The sequence below is a fragment of the Prinia subflava genome, chromosome 4 (genome assembly GCF_021018805.1).
Source record: "Prinia subflava isolate CZ2003 ecotype Zambia chromosome 4, Cam_Psub_1.2, whole genome shotgun sequence".
NCBI classification, from domain to species: domain Eukaryota; kingdom Metazoa; phylum Chordata; class Aves; order Passeriformes; family Cisticolidae; genus Prinia; species Prinia subflava.
Genome location: NC_086250.1, coordinates 44,100,293 through 44,127,376, shown reverse-complemented (window position 1 = coordinate 44,127,376; position 27,084 = coordinate 44,100,293). Strand labels below are relative to the sequence as shown.

Below are 27,084 nucleotides of genomic sequence, written 5' to 3'. Positions count from 1 at the left end.
TGGATCTGCTAATCCTAGCATGATGACTGCCTCGAACCTGTAAATAGACAACTGAGATGGGTCCAGCTGAATTCTTGACCTCTGTTGATCAGAATGTGAGCTTAGATGAAGATAAGTACATTGAAGTGTCTTAATTGTGAACTAAATGCTACCTCCTGCATCAACATCAATAAAATTCTAACATAAAGAGCCAATGTAATTACCCTAAGAATTAATAATTCATTTAGTGCTGTATGATTTGTCAGATTTTCTATTTTTACAATATACTGTGTAATTTTGCTATACTCCTACACTTCTACTTTCCAATCATATTGTACTGACACAGCACATAACTGCATTGTAGAGGCTGGCGAGGGATGCTGGGTGATTGAAAAGCTGAAGAGGGCTTCAGAACACTGAGAAACAGGAGGCACACTGGATGTCTGTCATAATGCTGTGATATAAATATCAAGCAATGTTAATGCTTGGAAATACTGTAATTTCAAATTTTTTACATTAAAAAAAGGTTTTGCTCCTTTCTGAGTTAGTTGTAAACTGAGTATGTTGTCAAGCTGATATCTGGAACTCCTTTAATATATTGAAAAATTCCTCATTACACAACAAATGCAAAATGTATTCCTTCTAGAAGAAAATAATTCTGATGTCTGCTTCTGCAGAAAGATAAATTTTAAACAGAATACAGAAATTGTAGAAATGCAAAATAGACTGCTTTTGATATAATGCCTTTTAACAACCTTTGCTCCCAAGGCCAATAGGGAATCCATGCTATATAATGCATTGATAGATAAGCACATACATGCAAACACACATATATAAAATATATATGTATTTGGTAAAAGAATTATTTCTGCAAAAGAATTAAGCATTTTGTACTGAAAATCATACATTCGCATCTTTGTCAAGGGAATACATTTTCTGTTTAACAACTCAAATCATGTTCTACCAAGGACCCTTTAAAAATATGTTGGATTTTGATCAGCTGAGAAATCCATCTTGCTATAATTGCATAGCCAGATGAACAGTTGTCATGAACTGGGTCAGTAACCAAGGAGAAAATGGGACCTAAAAGTATCCTCTAGGAAAACAAAAAAGTTCTCATTCCAAGTTGAAACAGACTCCAAACTAAGTTGCCAAGGATAACCTGATTCAATCCAAATAAAGCACAATTGAGTTCAATTGTATAAGATACAGCAGATATATTAAAATTACTTGTGTTGTTATCTTAGTAATGTGGTTGCATAGCAACAAGCTCAGTCTGAGCGATCATTCCTTTATTAGCTTTGTGAATTATCGTACCGCTAGAACGTGGATATCGGAGAGAATTTATCCTCAAAGAAGATAGATTGAGAGCTTCGTGTGGCCTGACATACTATAAAGCAGAATGGAAACTGGGCCAAGTAATAGAAACCAGAAACAAATGGGCTTTGAGTTAAGAATGCTCCATGCACACAAGCTGACTTCCACAGTGCTTATTTCTAATAGCAACCCTGGCAGTATAGCCGGACACCATCGCCCCTGAGCAGTTTGCATTGCTCTGTGTGCTAGTGCATGTACACATCACCTCTAACATAACAGGGTGGGGGTGTAACCCAAATCAGAGATGGAGAGACAGATGGTTCATTTGCTCGTGCTCACATCATTAGATTCTCCAGCGGTTTGCAGACTAAAACATTTCCTTACTCAAGCCGTGGTATGTCACTACAGTGATGTTCCAACCAGCCCCTGTCAGTATGCTTGTTTATTGCTTTGTCCCTTGCACCATACTGAGCAATTATTCTGCTTTTATTTAAGCACCGACAATGAACTCAGCTCCTCTATAAGCTGCAGAACTTGATGAAAACTTGAATGTTGCTGAATTCATCTAAAAATAAGTCAAGGGAAATAAAGAGGAAGAAATTAGCTTTTTTATTGTTATCATGTCTCACATTACAGGATTTTCATTACAGTACTTCCAACTCTTCAAGTGGGGACACTATAAGCCTATGACTCCTCTGAGCTAACATTCTATTTCTTTAACTTCTTTGCAGCAGTGAAGGGTAAAGGACATACAGCAGTGCTGAATAAAGTTGCATCTTGAGGCCATATTTAGTCACTTATTAAAATGTGGTCTCATTTACCAACGTACTAGGCACTATCAGTTCTTATTATCTTCAAGATGACTTGTGGATACACTTGTGTGTCTGAAAAAGCAGGCAGATTTTATACCTTAATTAACCGAGGACAAGCATGCAGCTTTAAACACAAGACGCATGACTTCATTCAACTCTGGATTACATCAGTCTTACAGTAGATTTTGTCCATGGAAACTCAGAAAATTAAATTACTCTTAGAAGAGGTTAGTGTTGGTGCTAAAACACAGCACATATGCCTCATGTGTAAGCGACATTTTATTTACCATTTTAAATACATAAAGGTATGTATTCATAGGGTATTTATACTTATTTTCCACCCAACATCAGAACCCAGAATGAACTTTTCCTGAACATGTGAATTGGTCCATGCTGAAGGGTATAAAGATGGTTTTTACCTTCAGCATTCTCACAAGAAATTCAACAAAAAAATTTCTCAAATATCCCTGCCATTAAACATCACTTCTACTGCAGAGTATAGAAAAAAGTACAAGATTTCTCAGACTGTTTATGTCCTAAACAATTGATGGATTTATAAGTCAAAAATAAAGCAATGAAATCTGAACAGAAGCCCAGAGGCAGATGCACTTTTATGAACCTGAGTTTCTAGATGCCAAGAGGAATCATTTTTCCACAGTGTGTCAGAGTACTATGTTAATAAAAAACCCCATGTGACAGGGACTGTATTTCCTCTCAAAAATAAATGTAGCTTGCAAGAAACAGAGGATAACAACTGGGCAAAAAGCTAAAGTCCTAATAATCTGAGCATCTGAATTACAAAGGGTATGAGCTGCAAATCCAATGAAATTGCAGGTCTTTTAAATAGGCATTTTTAAATCCTTCCAGATACCAGACTGCTGGTACCAAAGTGGAGGCCTCTGCTCTTGGGGTATAAGGGTGGGCTGCATTTGCACTGCAAAGACAGCACCCCCTGTTTTCTCATAAGCACCCTCAGAAGAGTTATATTGAAAACAAAGTATTAATGAAGGAAAAAGACACAAGATCCAAACTTTGGTTACACACTATATGAAAAAAAAAAAAAAAGGGAGCAAAATACCAAAGCAAAAGGTGTCTTTCTTAAGCAGGGACATCACAAGAGGCATTAGCTGAAATCCAAGCAGATGTGTAGGTTGTTTAGAGGTCACAAATAGCTAGAAGAATAGAACCAAACAAGAGAGCTTAGGAAAGACACAGTTTTGATTCCTATGGGAAAAGCAAATGTAATATAAATCCCAATGAAGTAGGCAGTTGGAAAACATTAATGGCTGCATGGGAAAAATGGCAGAAAGGTGGACAAAAGAATGTCAGACATGTGATAGCTGAATGGGCTAAGTGTGGCAATCATTTCTCTATGCATGATGTCGAGGTGAACTTTCCCAGTCATTCCATAGGATCATTACAGAGAAAAGAATATGGGTCAGACTTAAAAAACTAATGTCAAAACATACTGGCCATATATCTGCAGGCTGGTACTTCCCCCTACATTTTCTTCCTGCTATTTAAACGTCCCAAGTAATTATTAATTAGTATTACTGTTATCATAATCCCTACTTTATGCACATTCATCATCGTTATGCAGCTAAATGTGTCATTTTCTCCCTAAATCTTTTCCGTATGTCAAATCAATCTCCCCAGACTCTTAATTATTTTAATGTTGTTCTTGGAATTCCTTCTAATTTGCAACAGATTTGTGATTTAATTTGATTTGCAAAATATGCAGAGTTGCCAGTATTCCCAAGAATTAACATTTCAGGTGTCACTCAACTTACTACAACCATGTTTCTTGGTAATTTATGTGAAAACTATTAATAGATTTCAGTTTACTGTGAGAGGCTATCTCAGAAAAGAAATTATGCTGAAAGCATTGACACCATTTTCAGAAAAATGTTGTTAGGAAAATCTCTGAGACTCAGAAAAGACACATAGGCTGGGGCAGAGAAGGAGGGAGGTCCAGCTGGATACAGCTAGCTATTGCCTGGTGAATTCAACATATTCCTCACTGCTTTGAGTAAGTTATTCCACATGACCAAGTCAAAAAGTCCAAAGACCAAAGTTATGGGCTTTGAGCAACCCAATCTAGTGGAAACTGTCTAAATGATCTTTAAAGTCCCTTCCAACCCAAGCATTCTATGATTCTATGATTCTGAAGAACTACTTCTTCCCTTCTATTCTGACTCTGAAAAACATCAAATGTACCCAACCTAGTGATCAGATGTTATATAAAAATCCTTCACCATTTTCTTTAGAAGTCTGAAAACAAATTCAGGAGCACAGACATGATGGTCTGCTATAATGCACAATAATGGCCTCACAGACTTAAAAACCCCACTGGGTTTGCCAAATCCTTTGGCTTCTAAGTTAATGTTTTCTAAAAGCAGTGGAAAAAATCTGCATGACTTGCTGATTTGGCTTAAGTGAAAATGGAAAGGAAAAACAAAATAATCTGAAATAGATTGACAAAAATGATTATGAAAAACCATTATATGGTCTGCAGATACTTAAAACACGTGAGCATCCAGCTCCACACGTGGGAGTGGTCCCACACAGCTCAGATGGACATCATTGCTAATGAAGCCAGAGCATGCTTGGAAGAAGTAGGCCACAATTTCCAACATGCCTGGTGTGCTTTTAACAATCAATCAGATAAGAATTCACAGTTATTTTATGTAAAAGTAAAGTAATCCCCTGCAAAGTAAAGATGTGAATAATTAAGTACAAAGAAAATAATTAAAGTGTTCCAGTTTGATCCCAGCTAACAGTGATGGTGCAGCAGCATACTAGTGCACATATAAAACTACCCCAGCAGAGACTCATGCCATTATCTACCTTCCTTCCCCTGGCACAACATAATTACCTTCCAGGTTCTGGAAAGGAAAGTGGAAGGGGAATGAGAGGATATCATTGTAGGATACCAAAGCATAGTAGCCCAGAGCAAGTTTTCATGCCTGTAATTTGCAGTTTGTGCACCCATTTGGCATATGGAAGTCATCTCTCCTTCTCATCACTATGATTGATTTCTGAACATAAAAATCAGTCATGAACAACAGATTTCTGTGTAAATATGGTTGTGACTAACCCTAAGAATCTTGGTTCCAATATGAATACAAATAACAATATCTGAAACTGATGTCTTCGTTACATCCTTTGTTGCAAAAATAAAAATGTAATTCAGATCTATTGTAAAACTTGCAATAAACATGCCAGGGCAGAAGAAACTGGAGATGTTTTGGAAGCAGCTATCGGCTATCTAAATCAGTCTTTTGTGTGCACGACTCTGACAGAGATAGATTGCACAGATTTCTTTTCAAATGTCTCCTACAGGAGAAAAACTCTTCAATGTCACTGATTTTACGGCTCTTTTCTATTTTGATCAATGACTGCTAAATTATATGTATGTTTATAGGATGGAACAATAAGGTATGTTAGTCTGCCAGAAAGCTGTGGACATCACTTACATCATAACCTGCCTAATCAAGGTTCACATATAATTTTTCAACATCTTCCTGGGCTTCAGCTATCCTGTGCAAACAATGACATATTTGTGCCAAGCTACAGAACATTTTTTTCCTGCTGAGTAATATTCCAAAGGATGTGCTACCAGAGCTTCCTCTCCAGTTTACAGTGTCAGCTATTTTATGCAGAACTACAATTCCATAACCAGATTCAATTACACAGCATTACAAGAAACTATGACCTGAAATATATTTTAAAAATTTAACCCTTAGTACCACAAAGGGTCAATTGTTGTTTGTGTGCCCTATTCTTGTTACTCCTGAACTGGATTAAAAAACTTCTCCTGTTTTCTTGATATTTCAACTGGCAAGTTAAACCCAGAATTGCCAATAAGATAAATAGAGAGTTTTTAAGAACTTTAAACTCTGCAGAGGGAAAAAGAGGGTTGAATGATTACATTTATCGCAGACATTGACAAAATTCAAAGTACACTGGACTCTGTACACAAGTACTGAGAGACAGAAGTGCATACTATACAACCTCACTGACATAGTCCTGGATACATATTAACCTAACTAATGATCCAGTGCCTCCACTGGAGGTGCTCACACAATAGTTGTGGAAGCAGAAAAAATAATGCAGTTATTTTGTGACATATACACTTTATGATGTTAGACTGCCATTCATTGAAATTCTATCCCCCATTAGGGACTGTATCCTCATGGCTGCCTGTATCCAAAATGTAACTCCAGAAAAACTCCAGGTCCCAAATAATAGTAAGTGGTATTGCTCATACAGTCTTTCACATGCATACACAGCATGACTTACAGTTCAGATGGCCTAGCAGGTCTTAGGGTTTGAACTCTTACAAAACTTTTTCATCTAATCCCCTTTTTTTAGCATTGACTTTTCCCAGTTTGATCGAGACAAAGGTGGAAAAGAAATAATTCATTTTGTCACCCATCAGGCTGATTTCACAGGACAATGATTTACAAATGTGGAACCGCATTCAGTTTGGAGTGTGAGATCTAAAATGGATTTCCAACACCTTTTACAGACGTTTGACTGTCTAGAGCTCTTTACTCTGTATTTCATAACAGTATGCTTCAGCAAATATGAAGAATGCAATGTGAGGAGTCTCAAGAACTACCTTTATTATATTTACAGGCACCCAATGCCCCTGCGAAGTTGGTGATGGTTTACCATTTGCAAAGTTCAACTAGAACAGCAAGCCAAGGCAAGCCAAGCAGAAAAAAGTATCACATGGCTTTAAATACAGTCAGTCCTAAAATAATCCAAATATTCACACTCAGCGGGTAGTGAAACAATTTCTTTACTCTGCAGAGAGTGTGGAAAATGTAAGAGAATGATCAGAAACATACTGGTTGCTTCAGAAAGGACCTGCTGTGGGCAGGCTTTATAACTTGGGCCTTCAAGAAGTGGGCTTACTGCAGTAAAACAGTGTTTGCCAATGTATGAGAGGAATGGCAAGTACAGATAAGACAGCATTCACAAAAATCACATGTATGTGATTTGAAATCCATGTGTTGTGCATGTTCTGGCAAGGAAATCATGCCAGTTCATTAAGAAGCTGTTTCTGTACCAAGACATATCATTGATGCTAAAAACGCCAAGACACAATGGACAGAACAAAATTGGAAACGAACTTCACCGTGTTGCCTTCACATTCCAAATACTCTCATACATTTAGCCAATTTCTGTTAGATAATACGAACTCCAAGAAAGCTTAACTGAAAAAAATGCAGCCTTTTATAGAAAAAGCTGATTTTTTTACCCTGTGCACACAAAATAGTGATACTATGTTGTTCACTAAGTAAACATGCCACATCATTGATTCGTATTTTCTTTATCTGTGTTGTAGGAAAAAGTACAGAAACACTTAGAGTCAGCCTGGATCGGATACCTAAGGCTGTTTTAAACGTCCAGTGTTCATTCCATAACCCTAAATCACATTGCAATACAAGAGCAGAAGACAGAAAATCACTATGAACCAAACACATCCATCCAATGGCAGCAGAGCAAAAAGGGAAGATACAGGTGTGAGATTGACCATGCTGTCCAGTGGTTCAAGGCAAACAGAACCCCTGCCCTCTGAACTTGGGAAAAATAAGCCTGGAGTCCTCAGAATGAGGACACAGCCACTCTTAATATGTAGCAAATTTAACGCTATCCAAAGTTTGTAGAAAAGTTACTATACTCCAAGAGAAGTTGTGCTGGTTTGGAACTTGAAAACCAAGTAAAACAGCATTATTTTTGCTTGCTTATTTTCTTCTTCAGTCTCCTCCTATCACCGTTTTCATCAGCACCCAAAACCGTGCAGACACATAAGGCAATCCAGCCTACTTCACAATTTCAGGCAAACAATATGACCTATGCATAATCTATAAAATGCATTAGCTTTTCTGTACCAGATTTTGGTGTTTATTCTGTTTAACATTTCATTTAGATGTTCTCTGACTCCAACAAAGATTAACTTTAGAAGAATAATACCAGTACTCCTAAACACCAGCCTCCTGTTATTTCCTTGCAGAAGTGCACAGCTCTTACCTGTACATGAATAATCATCAATGCGTATGTATCCTGTTCTGCAGACACACATGAAGGACCCTGGTGTATTCACACACACGGTGTTCTCACGACAGTAGTGCCGGCCTTCAGCACACTCATCGATATCTGTGAACAAGGCAAGGAGGAACACGAGTCAAATCCAGCAGTATATTTTTGCAACCTCTAGATACACTGCTGTTCATTTCCATCAGTAGTGGGCTGGAGGAAAGAGTTACTTAAATACCAGAGCATTTTGGAAAGCTTTTTGCCTTTCTCCTTTCAAAAAAATTGCTTGAAATATTCAAACAAGAGAAGCACCACGAGTTTCTGTGAACAGCTGTTAGTGGAGTTACCAAGAAGATTACACTGGCTTACATACTTCCTTTTGAAGTGCCTCAGATGTTATTCCTATGCTTTAAATAGAACAGGGGGAAAAAAACCCAGGGTCCCAAACAACTGACCAATGGCCTCGGCACTGCAATGGCATCCACCACTGCACCCTGTCATCTCAGTCATCAGTTCACAAAACACACAACTATCTGCACACTACATGCCTTTGATCTAAGAAGAACTATTGTTTTGGAAGAAACTGTAAGGAACATGGTAAGATCTGAAAAGACCCTGAAATAGTATAAATTTCTCTTAGAACAATAAAGTAGTTAATAAGTAACATATATATACACATATATAAACACATATATATATACATATAAATTATTGTTTATATCTATTTTATATATAGCTATATGTATATATCTGTTTAATACATATAACTTATCTGCAAATATCTACATACATATGTATACAGATACATCTACACACTGTACTTGAAAGGAATGTGTGATAATCTCATTCATATAAAGATCTGCTCTGACAGAACAAAATACAAATTGATAAAATACTTGTTGGGGAAGAACACCTGTTGTAGTGTAAGATCCTAGAGCAAACTCCCAACATAAATGACCGTAGGCACGGAACTCAAAACGTAATTTGCTTTGGTGTGCTCTTGGGGTTCAAAATTAGCCATATTTCTTGTATCAGGTTATAATTCAATGGGAAGACAGAGAAAGCACTACAAATAACAAAAACCTTCTGCATAGTATCATTATACTGCAAAAAAGAAAAGCTGTATTAGTTTGGAAGTGCTCAGTAGCACACTGCACACTGTTCCTGTACTAGTAATGACAGACATCATTACTGAGATGCTCAGTACACCTATTTATATTGTCATGCAATGTGTCACTGAACCTTGCTACCAAAGTTCACTAAAAATCAAATGAGAGGATTGTTGGCTTGGTTCTTTTCCTGCTCATCAGTTTTGATTCCTTTCTTGTTTTCAATGATGTTTATAGCTTTCAGTGTTGAAAATAAAATCTCTTTATGGAAAAGCATCTTGTTGCAGAGTCTAATGATAACTCAAGACAAAAGACTGTATATATAAACTCAAATTAGGGTTAATTTCTTAATGTTGCAATGCCAAATGTCAACATCATTAACTCCTGTACTTTGCTCCTGCTTAGGTTGTATGCTTATCCCTCATTTCTTCTTGGGTTCCCAGTGTCTTCAAATCAACAGGAATTTACCAACTGCACTCATTGACTGCTCTTTTCTTCCCCCTTTGCATTCTTAGAAGATAAATTGCCTTTCTGTACAAAACAGTGTGACACACTGAATATTAGTGATCCTCTAATAAGTTCTAATTTCATTCAGTTTTGAAAAAAAGAACTTCCCACAATTCCTCTGCCCACTGGATTCTGCTGGAGAAGCTGGGGCTGGCTGGCTACCAAACAGTGTCCACTGCACAAGAATTTCATGGTTGATGTACTCTGGCTGGTTTCCTTCTCTTTACCTTGTAAGCTCTGCAGGCACGAAAGAATCCTAGGTCTATTAAGGTGCTAGTTTGGAAAAGCTAATATACAGTTTTTATGTACATGCATACTTGCACAAATTAGCATGCATTTACAGTGAACACAGTGAGCACACTCAGGCTCCAAACACATTTTGTGGACGTCATCTAAGAACGTCAAAAAAGAGTGAAGTTATCTTGAGACTACCACAGCTGGTTTTGCAAAAAGAGTGGAATAGGGCACAGATCTCCTGACTTACAGATGTTCTGCAGAAACACAAGTATGCAATTCACAAAAGCAGCCAGCAGTTACAACATATGACTCAGCCTCTACAACAAATGATGCAACTTGTGTCTTTCATAATTCCAGTTAATAACTCCATATTAAATTAATTGTGTTGACTTCTATTTAAGTAACAACATTGGTCTTCGAGTAATTAGAGGTCTTACGTTCTCAGCATCAACAGACTGCCTAGACTGCCAGCTCTGGCACCCTCAGAAAATTCTACTTAAAAATCCAAAGCCTCAGAACCATTTAATAGAACTTTCTGAAAACTATAATAATGATTGCTTTGGCAGGTAAATAGCCACAGGAGGCCACAAATGCCAACGGTTTTTATTTTGCAGGGAAAATTTGAAGTCAAAGCTCCTTTGATTCAAACCTTCTAATTTAGAAGTGCTCTAAATAAAAGCTTTCCCTTTGCCAACATACCACATATTGAGATTTTGAAAAATGTTTTGTTTATAATCACCTTTGTTTTTCCAAACTTTGCTTGTTCAACTGATACCAAAAAAAAAAAAAAAAAAAAAACCAAAAACCAAAACCAAACAAACAAACCAAAACAAAAAAAAGGAAAAAACCAAAAAAAAACCCCACAACTACCCAGCTCCAATTGTTCAGGTTAACTGTGAAGTGTTCATTTGGACAAATCTGATAGACTGCTTTCTTCAAAGTGATTTGCAAAGATATTGCTCATATTCTTTAAATGTTCACCACCCAACTCTGTTATTGCTACTATTACAAGATTATGTTATATTGGCACCTAAAGACCCTCTACACCATGAATACACAGTAGATAAGAAGATGCTTTTACAAACAATTTGCAACATTAACACTAAATAAAGATAATTAATACAAAAAAGGGTACAATAACAGTCAAATGACAACTAGTCACACAGAGATCGACCATACTAAAAGCCTGCAATTCCATTTCCCCTTTGGCACTCCACATGCAAGCTTCATATACATTAGGTTAAGGTATTACAGATCAAGGAGTACTGAACTAGGGTAGGGAATGAGCCCAACATCTGTTGTCTTTCAAAGCTACCAAAATAAAACCCTTTTTATCCTGTTTACTGGTTGAAAATACTGGTATAGCCTTTTATTCACCTGTCATGGTGTAAGCCTAGTCAGCCAAGCCCCAGCACCGCTTGCTCACTCTCCAACCAGTGAGATCAGGGGGAGAATCAGAAGGGCAAAAGACAAAAAACTCATGGTTTGAGATAAAGACAGTTTAATGGAGAAAGAAAAAGCTGAGCACACACAAGCAAAGCAAAACAAGGAATTAATTCTCTCCTTCCCAATGGCAGGCAGGTACTCAGCCATCTCCAAGAGAGCAGGCCCCATCACATGTAATGCTTACTGGGGAAGACAAACTCCATCACTCCAAACGTCCTCCCTTCCTCCTCCTTCCCTGCACTGTATGCACTGAGCGTGTGTCCCACGGTCTGGAATCTCCCTGTGGCCAGGCTGGGTCACCTGTCCTGGCTGTGTCTGCTCCCAGCCCCCCAGGCACCCCCAGTGTCCTCCCCAGTGTGGCAGCAGGAGAAGCAGGAGAGGCCTTGGCTCTGTGTAAGCCCTGCTCAGCAATAACAAAAACATCTCTGTGTTATCACCCCTGTGCTCAGCACAAATCCAAAACACAGCCACATACCAGCCACTACAAAGAAAATTAACTCTACACTAGCCAAAACAAGCATGCCAACCTTAGATAGAAAGGCAGAACGGAAAACCTTACGCATTTCCATATATAAGAAATCCTACAACATTTATCTTAATTTCCTTCTGCCAAAAAGCCTAGTTAGCATATTAATGCCTATTCAGGTATTACTGCTCAGGCACTACGATACTGAAGTCAGTTCAATAGGATGAATGCACCACTCCAATGGCTCTACACATTCAACAATAAAGACTTGTGTGCTTGAAGTCTGTGATGTGATACTGAGCCACCAGCTGTGATGTACTGACAACAGGGTAGTCATGGAGATCATCAACCTGCTCTGCTCCCAGTGGAACAGATAAAAGGGGCACCTCTGGGAAAACTGGTTAGTGCAAAAGTGTTTGGAATCTGCACTTCAATGATTTATTTATACTTGCAAAAACATCAAAACCAGAAAAAAACCCCTGGAAAATCTGCCTTTCTTTATTCCCTTAAGCACTCAAACAAAATTTATGCAAAATATATAACTGAAGAAAAGTTTCCCTGTATCCCTTCCTCCTGCACCCTAATGAGTTTGCTTCCCCAGAGTAAAATTCCCAGTTATGTTTTACAATCCCATTAATAAGAACAGAACTTGACCTGCAATCTATAAATCATTGTTGACCAAAGCCTCACACTAACAAAGTCTCTCCTTAGGCCTCCCTATACATCACAGCCTTTATCCATCACAAAAGCCTGCCAGAAAAAATGAGTGTGGTACTAAGTCAGTCATTAAGGGCTGTTATGAGAAGAGGCAACTCCCAAAATTGAGGATCCCTTATGGATAGTGTCCTGTCTCCAGCTATTTACCTTGAAACTCATAGTGTCTAACACCAGTGATCTCCCTGGCTACCATATACCTCCCTAAGTGCGGCCAGGGAGATCACTGGTGTTAGACACTACCAAGTTTTAAGGGAAGTGCTAAAACTCTTGCAGGATTTTTTGCAACAAATAACATTAACTGTCCAGGAAGAAAGGGAACAGGAACATGAAAAGCTACATTTATAAAAAAAAGATTTAATAAACACATTAAAAATTACCCTGAACACAAGAGCAGAGTAGATTAGACCTACAATTTAAAATAAAACAAATAAAATCCTCATGGGTTTTATGTTAATAAAACAAGATGTCTTCACAGCCTATAAAAATCAAGCACCACATTCACCTGCTCAGGAGGGTAATGCTTTTTCACCTCTCACACACCTCCATCCTGATCTGAGGGCTCCTCTAGTAAGTGCAAAGGCATCAGCACCCTGTATTCCTGTGAATCCTGGGCCTCTCCTGAGAATCCCAAGGATGAATACCAGTAACAATGACCACAACAAACCTTTCAGACCCTTTGCTTTATCACTACCAACCTGACTCATACACAAAGATAAGCAGGAAAAGATTGAGACTCTTCAGACCTGCAGAGAAACCGGGTGAGTTGGATTATAGGTGTTAGTTACCACTCTTGTAAGTAAATTAGTAAGATGTTATATCTTGACTAGACTGATAAAGTGTTAATTAGACTAAAAATACATTCTGTTGGTTCTTCACACAGGGCATGTTCTTTCCTAGCCCATAACTAAACTGCACAGATAATACATACATATTGTACTCATCTTGGTACTTTTCTCTTCATGCTATTTTAAATCTCTGATCTTTGATGAAGTTCATGATTTCTCTGTCCACCTCCTGCAGCCTGGGATGAGGCCATCAGGACAAAAAAATACTTGAAATAAAAGCAAAGTCATTCAAGGTCTACATTCCTTGACAGAAGTTCTATATAGCTTTGCAAGGACATAATACAACATTAGAGTGTTTCAGAAATATCATTTTTTTACTGTTAAAAAGAGTTGTTTTTATTTCAACTTGCCCCAGTTTTTGGAAAGGAAGACAGACTGTTGAGATAAAACTGTCCTTGTTAAAACATGCAGTAGGAGATATTGTTCAACAGCTACTCCTCAATACGAGACTCTTGGAAGAAACTGAAGTCTTTATCTCAGTCTTGTCAAAACATCACTGGACTCCACACACATATAGCTTTAAAGGTACATATCACAGGAAAATTTTGAAAACAAATATCTGCCATCATGGAATATTTTATTTGGCAAACTACATCTTCTTACTATTTAATATCTTATAATTCATTCATATAGTAGTGTATATGTGATGAAAGAAGTAATTATACATAGTTGTTTGTCAGACATGAAAGCATCCTGGGGGCCTTTCCTTAGGCTTCAAATAGCTAGCCCGATACAGCTGCGTACAGAGAATAAAAAGGATGTTGTATGTGACTAATTAGCCAATTCCAAAAACCAGAACAACTTACTAGCACTGCAGCTCACGATCCGATCCCCTTCAGCACTGCACTTAGTTAGGAATAGGTCTTTAAATCTGAATTGCAAAACAACATTTTTCTTTTCTTATTTAAGTATTTCAACTTCTCATCATTTTGAAGTGTGAATGTCAAGAATTTCAAATACTTGTCACTCATTGTGTTTTTGTTTTCTTCTATTTTAAAAGGGTTACAAGGAGCATTCATATTTTTATTCAGAGACTACAAATATCTATTGGGTTCTTCTCAGGAAGTCACGGCACAGATTGTACTGCACCAATGTATTTTAAAACTCCCTACTGGAAGGCAGTAAAGACAGCACCTGTAAGCAGTGGTAAGGCTCCCGTGTGTAGGTTAGACTATATTTGGGTCTAAATCATGCAGTATATTCTTGAAAGCTACCTGGCAGATTACTGCCTCTTTTACAGAAAAGTGCTGATATCACAACTCAGCTGTCTCTCAAACTGTGCCAAACCAGTTACAAGTACCATAATAGATACAAACACTGTGGCTGCTATTGCTCTGCACTCTTCATGAAAGAATATTTAATTTTTAATATTTATTAATTTTAAATTCAGTTTGCCTTAATGGAAGACATTTCTGTGTCTTTGTTACAGCTCTTGGGAATCCAGCCTTTCTGCGTTGTTCAGACACGTCACACTTTTAGACTGAGGTTTTAAAAGTTACAAAAGAAACCCAACCTTTTAGGTGTGGGTACTTCTCACACAGTGAAAGCACCTAGATTTTTCAGTAGTCATCTCCCAGCTAACAGTGGAAAGTGTACCAAAAGTAATTAAAATAAGAACAAAACTAAGGCTTTATTTTCTTTTCGCTTTTGCTTACAGGTCTACCTAATTTGTATGAAAACTTTCACCTTAATTTCTCATCTGAAAACAAATTATATCATATGTTTTTATTGCTAGTGAAAAAGGGCTGCTCTCAGTGCAATAAAACCTCTCCTTACCAGATACTGGTAGCAAATTTTAGAAGAGTTTTCAAGAAGCTTCCATCATAGGATTAGTTTCAGCTGTTTTGTTTTTTTTCTTAATTGCAGAAACATAATTTTCAGTCCTAGCTATGGCTGGATGATAGAATCATTCTGAACATGATTAATGTAGAAGTAAATAAAATCAAGTAACATTGAATTACATCCTACAGTTTGTACACATACAAACTATCTCACTGCTACAAGTGGTGGCACAATCTGTACCTCAGTATAAACCACAATTTATGAACTGGTGTCAGGGATACTGCTTGTGCACTTTAAGTTAGGCATAAACTTTATTATTATCCTCAATTAAAGCTATGGCAGACAAGAAAGACTGGTCCTGCTCCAACACACTGACACATTAAAACTGCTTTTCTAATTCTTCATATTAAGATTTCTCGCTAACCTAATGATGGAAGTAAGATGGCACTTAGTGCTTTTGATGAGAAAAATATTAATAATTTACATTATATTAATATTATTTAATATTAATATTTCATTTTAATATTAATGCCATTTAATTAGTTTTTAATAGAAATTTGGAAATAAAATTCTGCCCTCCTGGAGTGAAAGTTTTTCTTTCTGCTTGATTGGTTTCTCAACCCAATTCCAAATGACTATGTACTGACTCAAACACGGCCAGCTGATGGAGATGAAATCTTTATTCCTTAGCTATATGTGATACTACTGACACTCTTCACTTCCAAAAAACAATTTTCTTTGAAGAGTGAAGTGTGGGTAGCCTTCCCAGGTTCGCAAAGCTGACAGTACCGTAGAGCTTTTAAGAAGGACTCTTACTCAAAAAAAATAAAGGTGCATACCATGAAGACAAAGCTAGCAAATAGCCTAGTACTGTCTATTAAAGACCCAGAGGACTTAACAGAATATATTCTAATAATCTGAGGTTTATCTCCATTATGGAAGTCTCTTACTTACACTCCCCCAATATTACACTTAATTTAAGAAAAAATATGCAGTTCGTAACTGTTCTTGGCCAATACAGTGCAACACATATCCCACTGCAATTTGATTGTAACTATCTATTTTTTGTAGGATTTCTTCTCTTTACTACAGTTTGTGGACATCAGATTAATTTTGAAAATGTACTTTATTTTTGTAATCCAGTAGTTCAAACCAACAAGATTAACAAGACTAACAACAGATTGTACTAATTAGGTAAGTGAAGAAGTGAAATATTCATATTGTTGGAGAAGAGGGTTCAATAATGCATTATTATTTTTAACCATACAGAGGCATAAATTAGTAAATCTTTCCAAACAGAATAATAACATACAACTGTGAGCTAAGGGACACCTGATAATGTCTAACCAAGTGTCATTTCTGACATGCTCCAGAAATCTCTGGAAAGATGCGATTTCTCCTCTAAGACTGCTTACTTCCCTCCACTGACAATGATTCAAATCAAGCCAGCTTAGTCAAAAGCAGATTTCTCAGCTGAAAACCTTCTCCCCTCGAGGAACAATCATCAGTGAAGTTGATGTAATTCTTAAATCCAGACAAAGTCATTCAGTCTTTGGTCTAATTTCATCTGCTACACATGAAACTGGGACAAACACGACAACAGCAGAGAAACTAGAAGAGTTACTGAGGAAAAAGAATAAATTAGAATATAAATGGAAAATTGTTTCACAAAAAATGTTCTAAGTTAACTATGTTGTATACTGTGTAAATGGTACAACTGAATTTCCAAATATCAAACAATAAACATTATGGTCCATACATCCATAGTATAAATTTGTGTGTGTAGAGGGCTGACCCTAACCCAGCAGCTCCTTTCTTGCTGAACCCTTAAATGGCAAGGAGGGATTAACAAAAAGAGTGAAAGGGTGAAAAAACTCATGAGTTGATATAAAGACCATTTAATAAGTGAAGGGTGTTTAATAAGAAAAAGCTTTCAAAGGTAACTACTCTCCAGCTACTGCCACCAGACATATGCCAAACCAATCTCCGAGAAACAGCCACACTGTACTCCTGTTTTCACTACTGAGAATGACATCACAAACCTAAACCACAGCACCACACAGGCTGCTACAAAGAAATTCAATTCTATCACAGCAAAAATAGATATCTGATGTAAAATAGCCTCTGCATCAGGCAAAATCCTCTAGATAAAGAAGTAAATAACAGTTTTCTCAGGCCATGTTCTGTCTAAGTCTCTGCTACTGTATTCTCCTGTCTTCCTTCTTGAGCTTCCTCTGCTCTCTATTTAATCAGCAATCCTTGGCAGTACTTCTAAACTGAAATCAGATTTTGAACAGAGATAGTTGGAATATGCTCCTCTAGATGCATCAGACTATCTTGGTAGCCAAGAGACGCAACCTTTATCCTGAAAAGCCTTTTCAGCATAACTCCACCGTCATAAAAGCAGTGGGTACTGAACACCCTTTGAAATATATTCCAGAAGGTAATCTTCAGTGTGAGAGTACTGCAGATGTGCCTTTGGGAAAAATTAATTACACTTCCTCAGAGCACCTGTTTTAGTAAGCTGTTGATGTTAGGTAGATGCTGTATTAAAAGCACCTACACCTAGGCAACACAGCATAATCCATACGCAACCTGCCCACAAAGTATCTCAAACTAAATTCAAATAATAGCCTGCAGCAGAAAATAGATTTAGAAGTGTTTTAAAGGCTTCCAGCATTATTCCACACAATGCCATAAATTAAGAAATTTACAATAAATTAAGAAGTACCAGTTCTTTAAGTATTGCTTTGCACAGTACTCTGGGAAAGCTAAAGGTGATGTAAATATTAACAAATACTATTATCAGAAACTTATCCACAATAAAAGTATCTAGAGACATCACACAGCTTTGGAAAAGCACTGGTTCATTCTAGGACAGAAGCCAAACTCTTCCATTATTCAGGTAAGATTTATGCAGCTTTTTCAGACCCACACTGAAACCAGCTTTAAGTGGTTTTATTTTTGTTCTTCTCCTTACAGACAATTTCTGTGAACAGGAGCATCATTACTTCTGTTTATTCTTTCAATTTTGATAGTGCTGAAGTACAAATCAGGATTGTATTTAGTGAAATTTGGCTCTAACACAGAGCCAATGACACCCAATTTGGCAGTATATCTAAAGTTCATGCAGTGCAAACGCAGAAACAGCTCTCATATCTTTGGGCTCTAGCCATTACAAAAAGCCTTCTCTGAAAGGCTTTGAGTTAACTTGACATTTCTGTACCTGGCAACACTTGCAATTAAAGACCAAATAATAGCAGAGTGAAGTAAGGGCATCCCCTGAGAAAAGGAGGTTGAGACCATTTCAGCCTTTCAAGATGAGGCACAGGACCCTGAAAAGACGGTGTTACACTATTGCTATTGTGTCTTTTGCTGTTTGTTAGTTTAGTATAAAAGTAAATGTCCATTTCCAGAAATAAACACCTCTGCTCAAGGAGACATTTGAACTAGGAAAGGGATACAGTAATAAAAGCACAACTCTGAAGAAACATGGGTATTTCAGTCCCCTGTCCCTTTTTTTATTTTGTAGCCTTATTTCCCATCCTTCCAGCACATGACCCTCACAGTCAGGGATGGACAGTCAATGCCAGGTCGGGACCAACTGTGGTGCCAACACTGCAGCAGTGGCACAGAACCAGCAGCAAAGCCAGGCTGTGCAGCTTCACCTCTGGCGGGGAGAACCTCTTGGGGAGTCACCCAACCTCCTGAGCTTTGCTCATGTGGGCACATCTTCATAGTGTAACTTACTCCCATTACCTCCAGCAAGTGCTCTTGGATCAGGGACAAGTGGCAATTCAATGCCTCCAAATGTAAAAAGCAAAATTAATATTTTTATGTAAATAACATGTCTCAGTCTTTTATTCACTTATGCATGTTCTCTGAAAAAAGTTAAGCAGATTCATAATTACCACCCAGAACCAGTGTCATTTGCCCATACAGAAACAATTGGGCCAAGAAATCTTCTCAAAAAATCATCATATTGAAATCAGGTATTGCAAAAAATGGTAAATCCTCTTATAATAAGAATGCATCAGCCTCACATATGGTAATCTACTGTGTCCTCATCAAACATTTCACCCTCAATCCAGATAAAAAAGGTTTTTTTTTTTTTGTTTTTTTTTTGTTTTTTTTTTTTTGCTTATGGCATGCCTGACAAGTTAGACACAAAGCAACAGACTCTAATGTGAGAGACATGGAGATCACTAAGAAAGTGTAATTTGTTTTTTTGCTTTCATTTGGCAGAGTGACAATAGAGCTGCAGGAAAGAAAACCTCTTAAAACCCCTAAATTTGCCGTAACTCCGTTGCTCCAGTGACTCTTTCAAATAGGGAATGGCTGATGATTTTCCAGAAACACAGATCCACAGCCTAAGCCACAGCAGTCTCCATAGACTATGGGATAAAAAGTGGTTGATGCTACAAGTTGCACAGCAGGTCCTGATGTCAGATACCTCTTGGAACATGATGAGGGCCAAGAGATTTGTTTCTGTGAGATTTTTAGTTCTGCTTCTCAAAACTGGCTTAAATCAGAAGGCTTACCATAAGAATTGAGTAGAGATGTATATAAAGCTGAATTAATTATATGCTCCTTTCCTACAAACAGTCAGAAATTCACAAATGGAAGTCTACAGATGAGCATTCCCCATGATGTTAATGCAGATACCAACTCAAGCAAGCAGCAGGCATTAACTTTGGGAGATTTCAGCCAAAGGAACAATCTTAAAAGGCCTCAATTTATCCCATTTATTGTGCATCACCAGAGAATAATGCAGGTATTAGGTGGGACTGCAGAGTATCTTAAAGTGCACCTACCCACAGATGCTTGACTTTCAATTTAATCTGTACAGAACTGCTTATTAGTCAAAGCCCATCCTGCTGCCAACACCTAAGCTTTATGGTAAGATTGGCCTGGCAGCACACTGGCATTGTGTGTTTGCAGAATCAGGGTTTTCATAAGGCAGAGCAACAGTTAGCACAGACACAGAGACTGTGCAGAGGACTTTGGAGATGGTTCCTTTCACCTGATGATGCTAGATTATATAGATTCTGATCTATATGTTCTGATTAAGTAGCTTGTTGCTCCCTGATACCAATAGAGCAACTCAAATAATGAATCTAATCTGGAATCTAGTCTACAGCATTTCTTACTTCCTGGGGAGAGAGAACAGGAGCATGCAGCAGTGAAAAGAGAAACTAAATGAGACACTAATATGTTTTCCAAACAGTTGAATTTAGATTGCCTAAGTATCTGAATACCATGAAAAAAAGGAAAATTTTCCTTGTTTCTAATTAGCATTTATCTAATTCAAGACCTCAGCCATATTAACTAGTCCCCTCCATGCCAATCAGATTTTTTTTTTATTTTCTTTTAAAGAACTTAATTGGAGAGATTATTTTAGTTGATCAACATGCTGCACATCCAATTCATTGTCTAGGCTATGTCTATCCCTTTGACAGCTCATGAATTAATACACTCATCCCACAGTAATTTAGAGAGAAGTGCTAAGCCTGTGTCCAAGGCGCTGTGTCACCTTCGCAGTAGGCATTGTCCTCCCGGAGGGCTCGGAAGCCATCCCGGCAGCTACACACAGCCCTGTCCTCCAGGTTTCGGCACACAGAGTGCTCCATACAGCCGTGTCCTTCAGTGCAAAAGTCATGGCCTGCACAGAAACAAGCATGATTGAGGGTTAAAAAGAATCCAGGGATTACAAAACATACCTGTCAAAGACAGTCCTATCTTTTTCTCAGTCAGGTCAAAGAATAACTTTCTGTTGTCTGTGAGATACAGAAAAATAAATTGTACCAAGCATGAAATGGATGAGAGGAGTAGTAAAGGCCACCAGAACAGACTGTCTCTAGGTCTTCAATTTGATTTCAGGTTATAGCACTGATCTGAAGCAGCTGGATAGGAGGCTTGCTTAAATCCCCTTACTGTCTCCTTGTCATTGTTAATTACTTTTACAGGACATGTCTTAATTATATAGTTCTTGTCATTTTCTTTTTTTGTTTGTTTGTTTGCACATTTATAAAAGAGCTTAACAGCTTAGACACTCAGCATCTCATTTACTAGTGATATTACTTTTAGCACTTTTAGTTCCCAGGTGTATTTGTAAAATCCTTCTATATTTAACCTAAAGTCTTTGATAAACATTGACTTGTTTTGCTGTACTCTCCCCTTATCTCTTCCCTTCCTCCACTAACTGAACACTCTTCCCTTATTACATCATTCTTTCCATTACAGAGAATTTTATCTTTCAACCTCACCCATTAGCCATCCCTATTTCTTATTTTCTTATTTTTTTCTTTTCCATTTTTCCTGAGTGTGGCCATTTTCCAGTGCACCTTAATTATAAATTTTTAATACTATGAAGTTCTTTTCCAGGCTGGAAAATTTAGATTAAACCTTCCAACTCAGTAGGTTTCTTTTAAAATTTCCTCTGTTTGCTCTCATGAAATTTAATGATTTAATGTTGTTGAACAACATTAGCTGGTTCTAGAAACTGACTTGAAGCTTCCAGTTTCCAAATCTGTACATAAAGGTGTGGAGCTTGTCTCCTTCCCTGTTTTCTCATTAATTTCATTTGTTTCAAGTTTCCTTCTTTCACTGAAGCATTATTTGAAGAAGCAGCAGCAGTGTTTTCCAATAATTAGTTTCTTCTTTCAAAACTACAAGAGACCCTGGGAATGTGGGCCAGGCTCAGGGGATCAGGACTGGTGTAACAGCAACAGCTCCAGAATGCAAGTGGGCATCAGGCTGCAACACAAGCCTCTTGCAAAATAGCAAAAAAAGTATTTTTTGGCCCTAAAGACTATTAGTTTTATCATTCCATCTGGTTTCTGCTTCATATTTTGCTGTGAAAGAGCTTCTAACCCTAATCTCACATAAGCTTAGTTAAACAAGGACCCCAGGCAGGACAGTGGCAGCAGAGATGCTTGAAGGTCAGGTGAAGACGTCTTTTGGACTTGGACAGCTCAGGAACAGTGTGAAGCAACAGGAATGAAGCAAAAGACAAGGAAGCAGAAGATCCCATAAAGACAAAATGTTTCAGTACTGAGACCCAGTGACATGGTTATGATAGAAACACCACAGACCGATTGTGATACGACAGGCTAATGTTTTTCTTCCTCCTGCTGTAGGTTGTGTCTCTGACCTAGAGGTATGCTTAGGTAACATTACTTAGATATTATCATTCACCACAGCTACCACAGTGATGGCATCTAATCCAGGACACTAAGGAGCAAAATATTCTACACTTCAGCTGGGCTAGAGGGTCTTCAATACTCTTGATTAGAGCAGAAGTCTGTGCCTCAAGAGCAACCTCTGGCCATGCCAACATCTACTTTTTGTCTTTTTGCTGCCGTCCTCACTGAATCCTGAGTTCATGAAAAAGCAAGAGGCTTATTTCTGGATTTCCTGGCCTGCATTGGATTGCATCAGATTTTGACACTAATTAGGAAGATACATGTCATCCAGAAAGCATGAGGGCTTGCACACTGATTGTTATTAAGCTTCTCAACACTCATACAGCAGCTGTATTAATAAACAAAACACATGGCTATGGAATAATAGCCTACAGAAGCTTCTTGTTTAAAGAATAAGCTTCTCACCTCATGAGAAGCCAAGCTAGTTGTTCAGGGAGGATTGAAAATATTCAGAAAGCACTCAACTGGCATATTAAAATTTTCTAGCTATATCAGGCACAAGAAACATAGAATCCTTTTCTCTAAGCTACTGAAGATTTTGTAGAAAATTATCATTAAAAAATCCTTTTTGTGACAGACTTGAAGACCTGTCTTCTCTTCAGTTCTTTTCTTCTACTTTCTTATCCTCCTGCTTGATGTCATTAATCATATCCTTCATGTTTGTGCTGAGTAGCACAAAAATATTCATAGCTGCAATCTTCTCTGATGTATACCTAAAATCAGTCCAAGAGCATAACACCATCCTTCATGCCAGGTACCAATTTATCTTATTTAGCTATAGAAGAAACAGATGTAGCCACCTGAAGATGCAAATGCTAATAGCTTTGAAGATACTCATGTCACACAAGATCAAAAGGGTGGGCCAAGGACTCAGCACTTCTTGCATCTCTCTCCTTTAGGTAAGGATCAAATATTTCTCCAGTCTATTTAATTTGGACACTGAAACGGCCCAAGGATGGAAAAATCACTAACTATATATTGGATTTCTTAGACTTTCCACCTATTTTTGGCTGGAATAAAACACAAACTTCTTTCACAGAATTCACATTACTAAACATTTTAAAATTTCCAGATGTCATAGCGCAGTTGTTATCTATTCAGCTTCCCAAGATTTACAGTGATCATCATGAATAGGAGTGTCCTATTCAAAATTATCAGAAAAAAAGTCTCTTTTTAATCTACAAAAATGAAAAATTACACTGAGTTTATATACATCTGCTATTACCTTACCTTTACAGACTTTGCAGCAACTGTGAGATAAGGGGATCTGTTGAGATTCTGGGCAGTTCAAAGCTGTACAGCTGTCTTTTGGAATTCGCTGCATTTTGTGGTCCTGTTAAATTGAGGTAATTGATTAATACTGTGAGAGAGAAATAAAGGAAGCTATAACTTTAGTGGAGTTTCAGCATTATAATGTACAAAACTCCCATGCCTAGGCTAAAATCCAGGTACCTTCAAAAAACATTTGAGAGGATAACACAGCATGATAAAAGCATCAGGAACTCTTCTATACTCAAACCTTTTCAAGCAAGCAGAAGTGTGGCAACAACTCTCATTCTTCTCTTATCCTTGCTGTCAAGTAACTTGCCTCAGAAGTTTCTCTTAGCATTATGCCTGAAAGAGTTACAGTTTTTTCTCAAAAACTGAAGCAGTGGATTCCAGAGTCAAGGGTCCCCATAATGAATGCTGTAAAGAAGCTCGTTATATATACAGAAAGTAAAACAGAACTTGAACATCTCTGATCTCACTGCTGTGGCAGTAACACTGAAAGAAACTGCCACTGAGTCCCTATTAGGAAAGAGAGGGTTTCTCAGCTAAGTTTGGGTCAGGCACCTCGAAGTGCACAATACCATAAGATGGTATCAAAGTATCTTCAGGCACTCAGGCCAGGTCACATGAAATTGCTGTAGCATGGCCACATAAAACGCTTGCCTTAGCAACCTGGCTGCACCCAGTGTGCCACCTCTAGGCTCCCTTGGGCCATAAATAATGTCTCTTGCAGTGCTCCACTCATGATAGGGCAAAGGAAGAAAACAAGGCAAACAGTAGCATATTCCTCAGAGGCATCTGCCATAAAATAAGCAATGGGGTTAAAACAGGACCTCAATGAACTCAGGACCCTGTATTTCTGCATGCAAGAAAAGCATCCAAAAATAATGCATATGCCATTGTATGTATATGTGTATTATTATTATTATTTGTCTTGCATTTACTGTTAAATCCTCTTTAAGTATGAAATATAAAGATGAACATGTACACAACAGCTAATATCAAAATTACTGCTCAAACTTTACCTTAATCAATCTTGACAGAGAAATCAGCCCTAATTTTATAATACAATAAAGCAAACCAGAGATGTGCTGTACACTAGAACAAACAAAACCCAGCAATCCCACAAGCTAAATTAACCTTTGATAGAAATAACATCAATTAAGGTAGGCTGAATTTCATTTTAATCTTTTATAAATTCTAATTTGGAAGATAATTTCTCATTCACTAATTCATAATACTCAAGCAGAGAAGTGCCTGCCTGTAGCATGCACAATGGCAGATGCCAATAAAAACAAAACATGATGCCTTTAATTACATCCAGAAAAAATGAAAAAATTCCATACATTGCCTTGAAACCATCATTATAAGCCTTCAAGCATGAAACCAGTACCTGTGCTACTCCTATTAAAACCTCTTGACTTGAAGTAATTAATTATATCCTTTTATGAGAACCCTGGTAGTGATAAAATAATGTCCATCTAGGAATTCCTAACTGACCAATGAAGCTTACAGTATATGGATTTTAAGCTCTGAATTATCATTTATGAGGCAGTTCAGCAGAAACTGTGTGTACTTCAATCCTTGAAAAAGCAACATTTCAATCAGCCAAAGTTGCTGCTTACTACTTCTACCAAGACAGTGAGGCAGCCTACCAGAGTCTAATCATCAAAACACAGACTAGCCCAGCCAACAGAGGCGCTTTTTTTTTCTTACAGTATCACAACTGCCAGCTGCAAGGAACACAAGGCAACGTCACACAACTCTTGATCATTGTTAATTATATCCATTGACTAATGATAGAATTCATGTCCTGGGTGCCATGTTGAAAATACAAGCTCATAGCCCTAAAAAGCCTACAGCTGAATCCAAAAATTATTTCTCTCCTTGCCATTCTCAAAAGGGTTTCAAAGCTCCTTCTAAAGGAATTAAGCTCATAAAGATTAAAATCAACAGCAGTTAGACAAGAGTTCCTAGCTCTTTTTAAGATACACTTTTAACAACTGTATGAAAACGAGATTTCCAGAGAGTGGTCTGATGGACAGCTGCATGGTGAGAGGAGGTGTTTGCATCTTTTTCTCTGCCCTAGAAATGTGTGTTAAGGTTTTCAACTCCAGCCTGCAGCTCTCTAACCAGACAGGGGTTTTACCCATCCCTCCCCTGGAGAGGCAACACCCAACTCACCGAAGCAGTTATTGTAATTTTTAACCCACAGCTGTCCCTGGGGTGTATTTTGCCCTTGAAGTGTATTTGTGCCCTGAAGAGCAGCTCTATTCATGCAGCAGGGCAAGACTGACTCAGCATCAGGCATATTCTGTTTACAAATAAAACCCCAACCCCACCACATTTCCATCACTAGAAATACCAGATACCTGGTGTACCAGCTTTTTTTCTTCCTTTTTGTCTAGCTTTTCCTCTAAGAATGATCCTGAATTGCAAACTATGCCCCCATCACATTCATGTATCCCTTACATCTGAGCACATAATTTTGAACAATAACACTGCAGATAGAAACATAAGGTAATCTGCTGCTGTTTCATTACTGATGCTGGGAACGATACCTAGGGAAGAAAGAATGCTGCTTGATTGTCAGGCTGTATCATCAAAGCTTGCAGGTATGCAAAGTAAATTTATTTGCAAAAATTTTGATGTGGAACTCAGACAAAATAAACACAGGACCCATTAGATGGCTTTTCTGTCACTTCCTAAGATACACCTGTCTGTATCTCAAAAGTTTCTTTCAACGTTACTTTGATATTTCTAACATGCAAGAATTTTTATTCCATCAAAAGTATTCTTACCTTGCACTCAAACAGAACACAGTCCCCTGAGCTTGAATACACAGTTTCTCTTTGTCCTTCAAAGTAGGTTCTGCCTTCAAATACACACACCGCTTCAGAGGGAAAAAACAAAACAAAACACAATGATTTTGTATAAACATGTTGGCACACTGCTTATAGAATTGATACATTTTCTTAAAGAGAATTGCATTTCAAAATGAAAAGACTGATCCAGCTGCAAGAACATTCTAAACCCATATACAGAACTCTTGAATGTCATAAGAAAAAAAATTAGAGGAGAAAAAAACTCATAAAGTACCCCAAAAAGTACACATAAAGAGAAAGGTAAAGGATGTTGAAGAAATCTGGAGTACAGAAAGCTACTGAGACAGCAGAAGGGACATATCTCAGGTGACACCAAGAAAGGTGACTGCCTGCAACACAACTCAGGGGTGCACAGGAAAACAGAGGTGTGAGAGCAGTGCCAGTGGCATTCATAAGTTAGTTTCTTGAAGAGGAATGTTGCATGACAAAGGGTGATCACTGAAGCCACATGTTTATTTGT

General features: G+C 37.8%; 1 protein-coding gene across 1 annotated transcript in view; it reads right to left on the bottom strand.

Moving 5' to 3' along the window:
* Window positions 1-27,084, bottom strand: part of NELL2 (neural EGFL like 2) — a 135,143-nt gene that overhangs the window by 55,047 nt on the left and 53,012 nt on the right. Inside the window, exons 10-13 of the mRNA XM_063396595.1 lie at window positions 26,541-26,632; window positions 23,701-23,803; window positions 20,799-20,927; window positions 8,151-8,276 (exon numbers count right to left, since the gene is read on the bottom strand). Of these exons, the coding sequence (XP_063252665.1) occupies window positions 8,151-8,276; window positions 20,799-20,927; window positions 23,701-23,803; window positions 26,541-26,632 (450 nt within the window). The remainder of the gene's footprint in view (window positions 1-8,150; window positions 8,277-20,798; window positions 20,928-23,700; window positions 23,804-26,540; window positions 26,633-27,084) is intronic.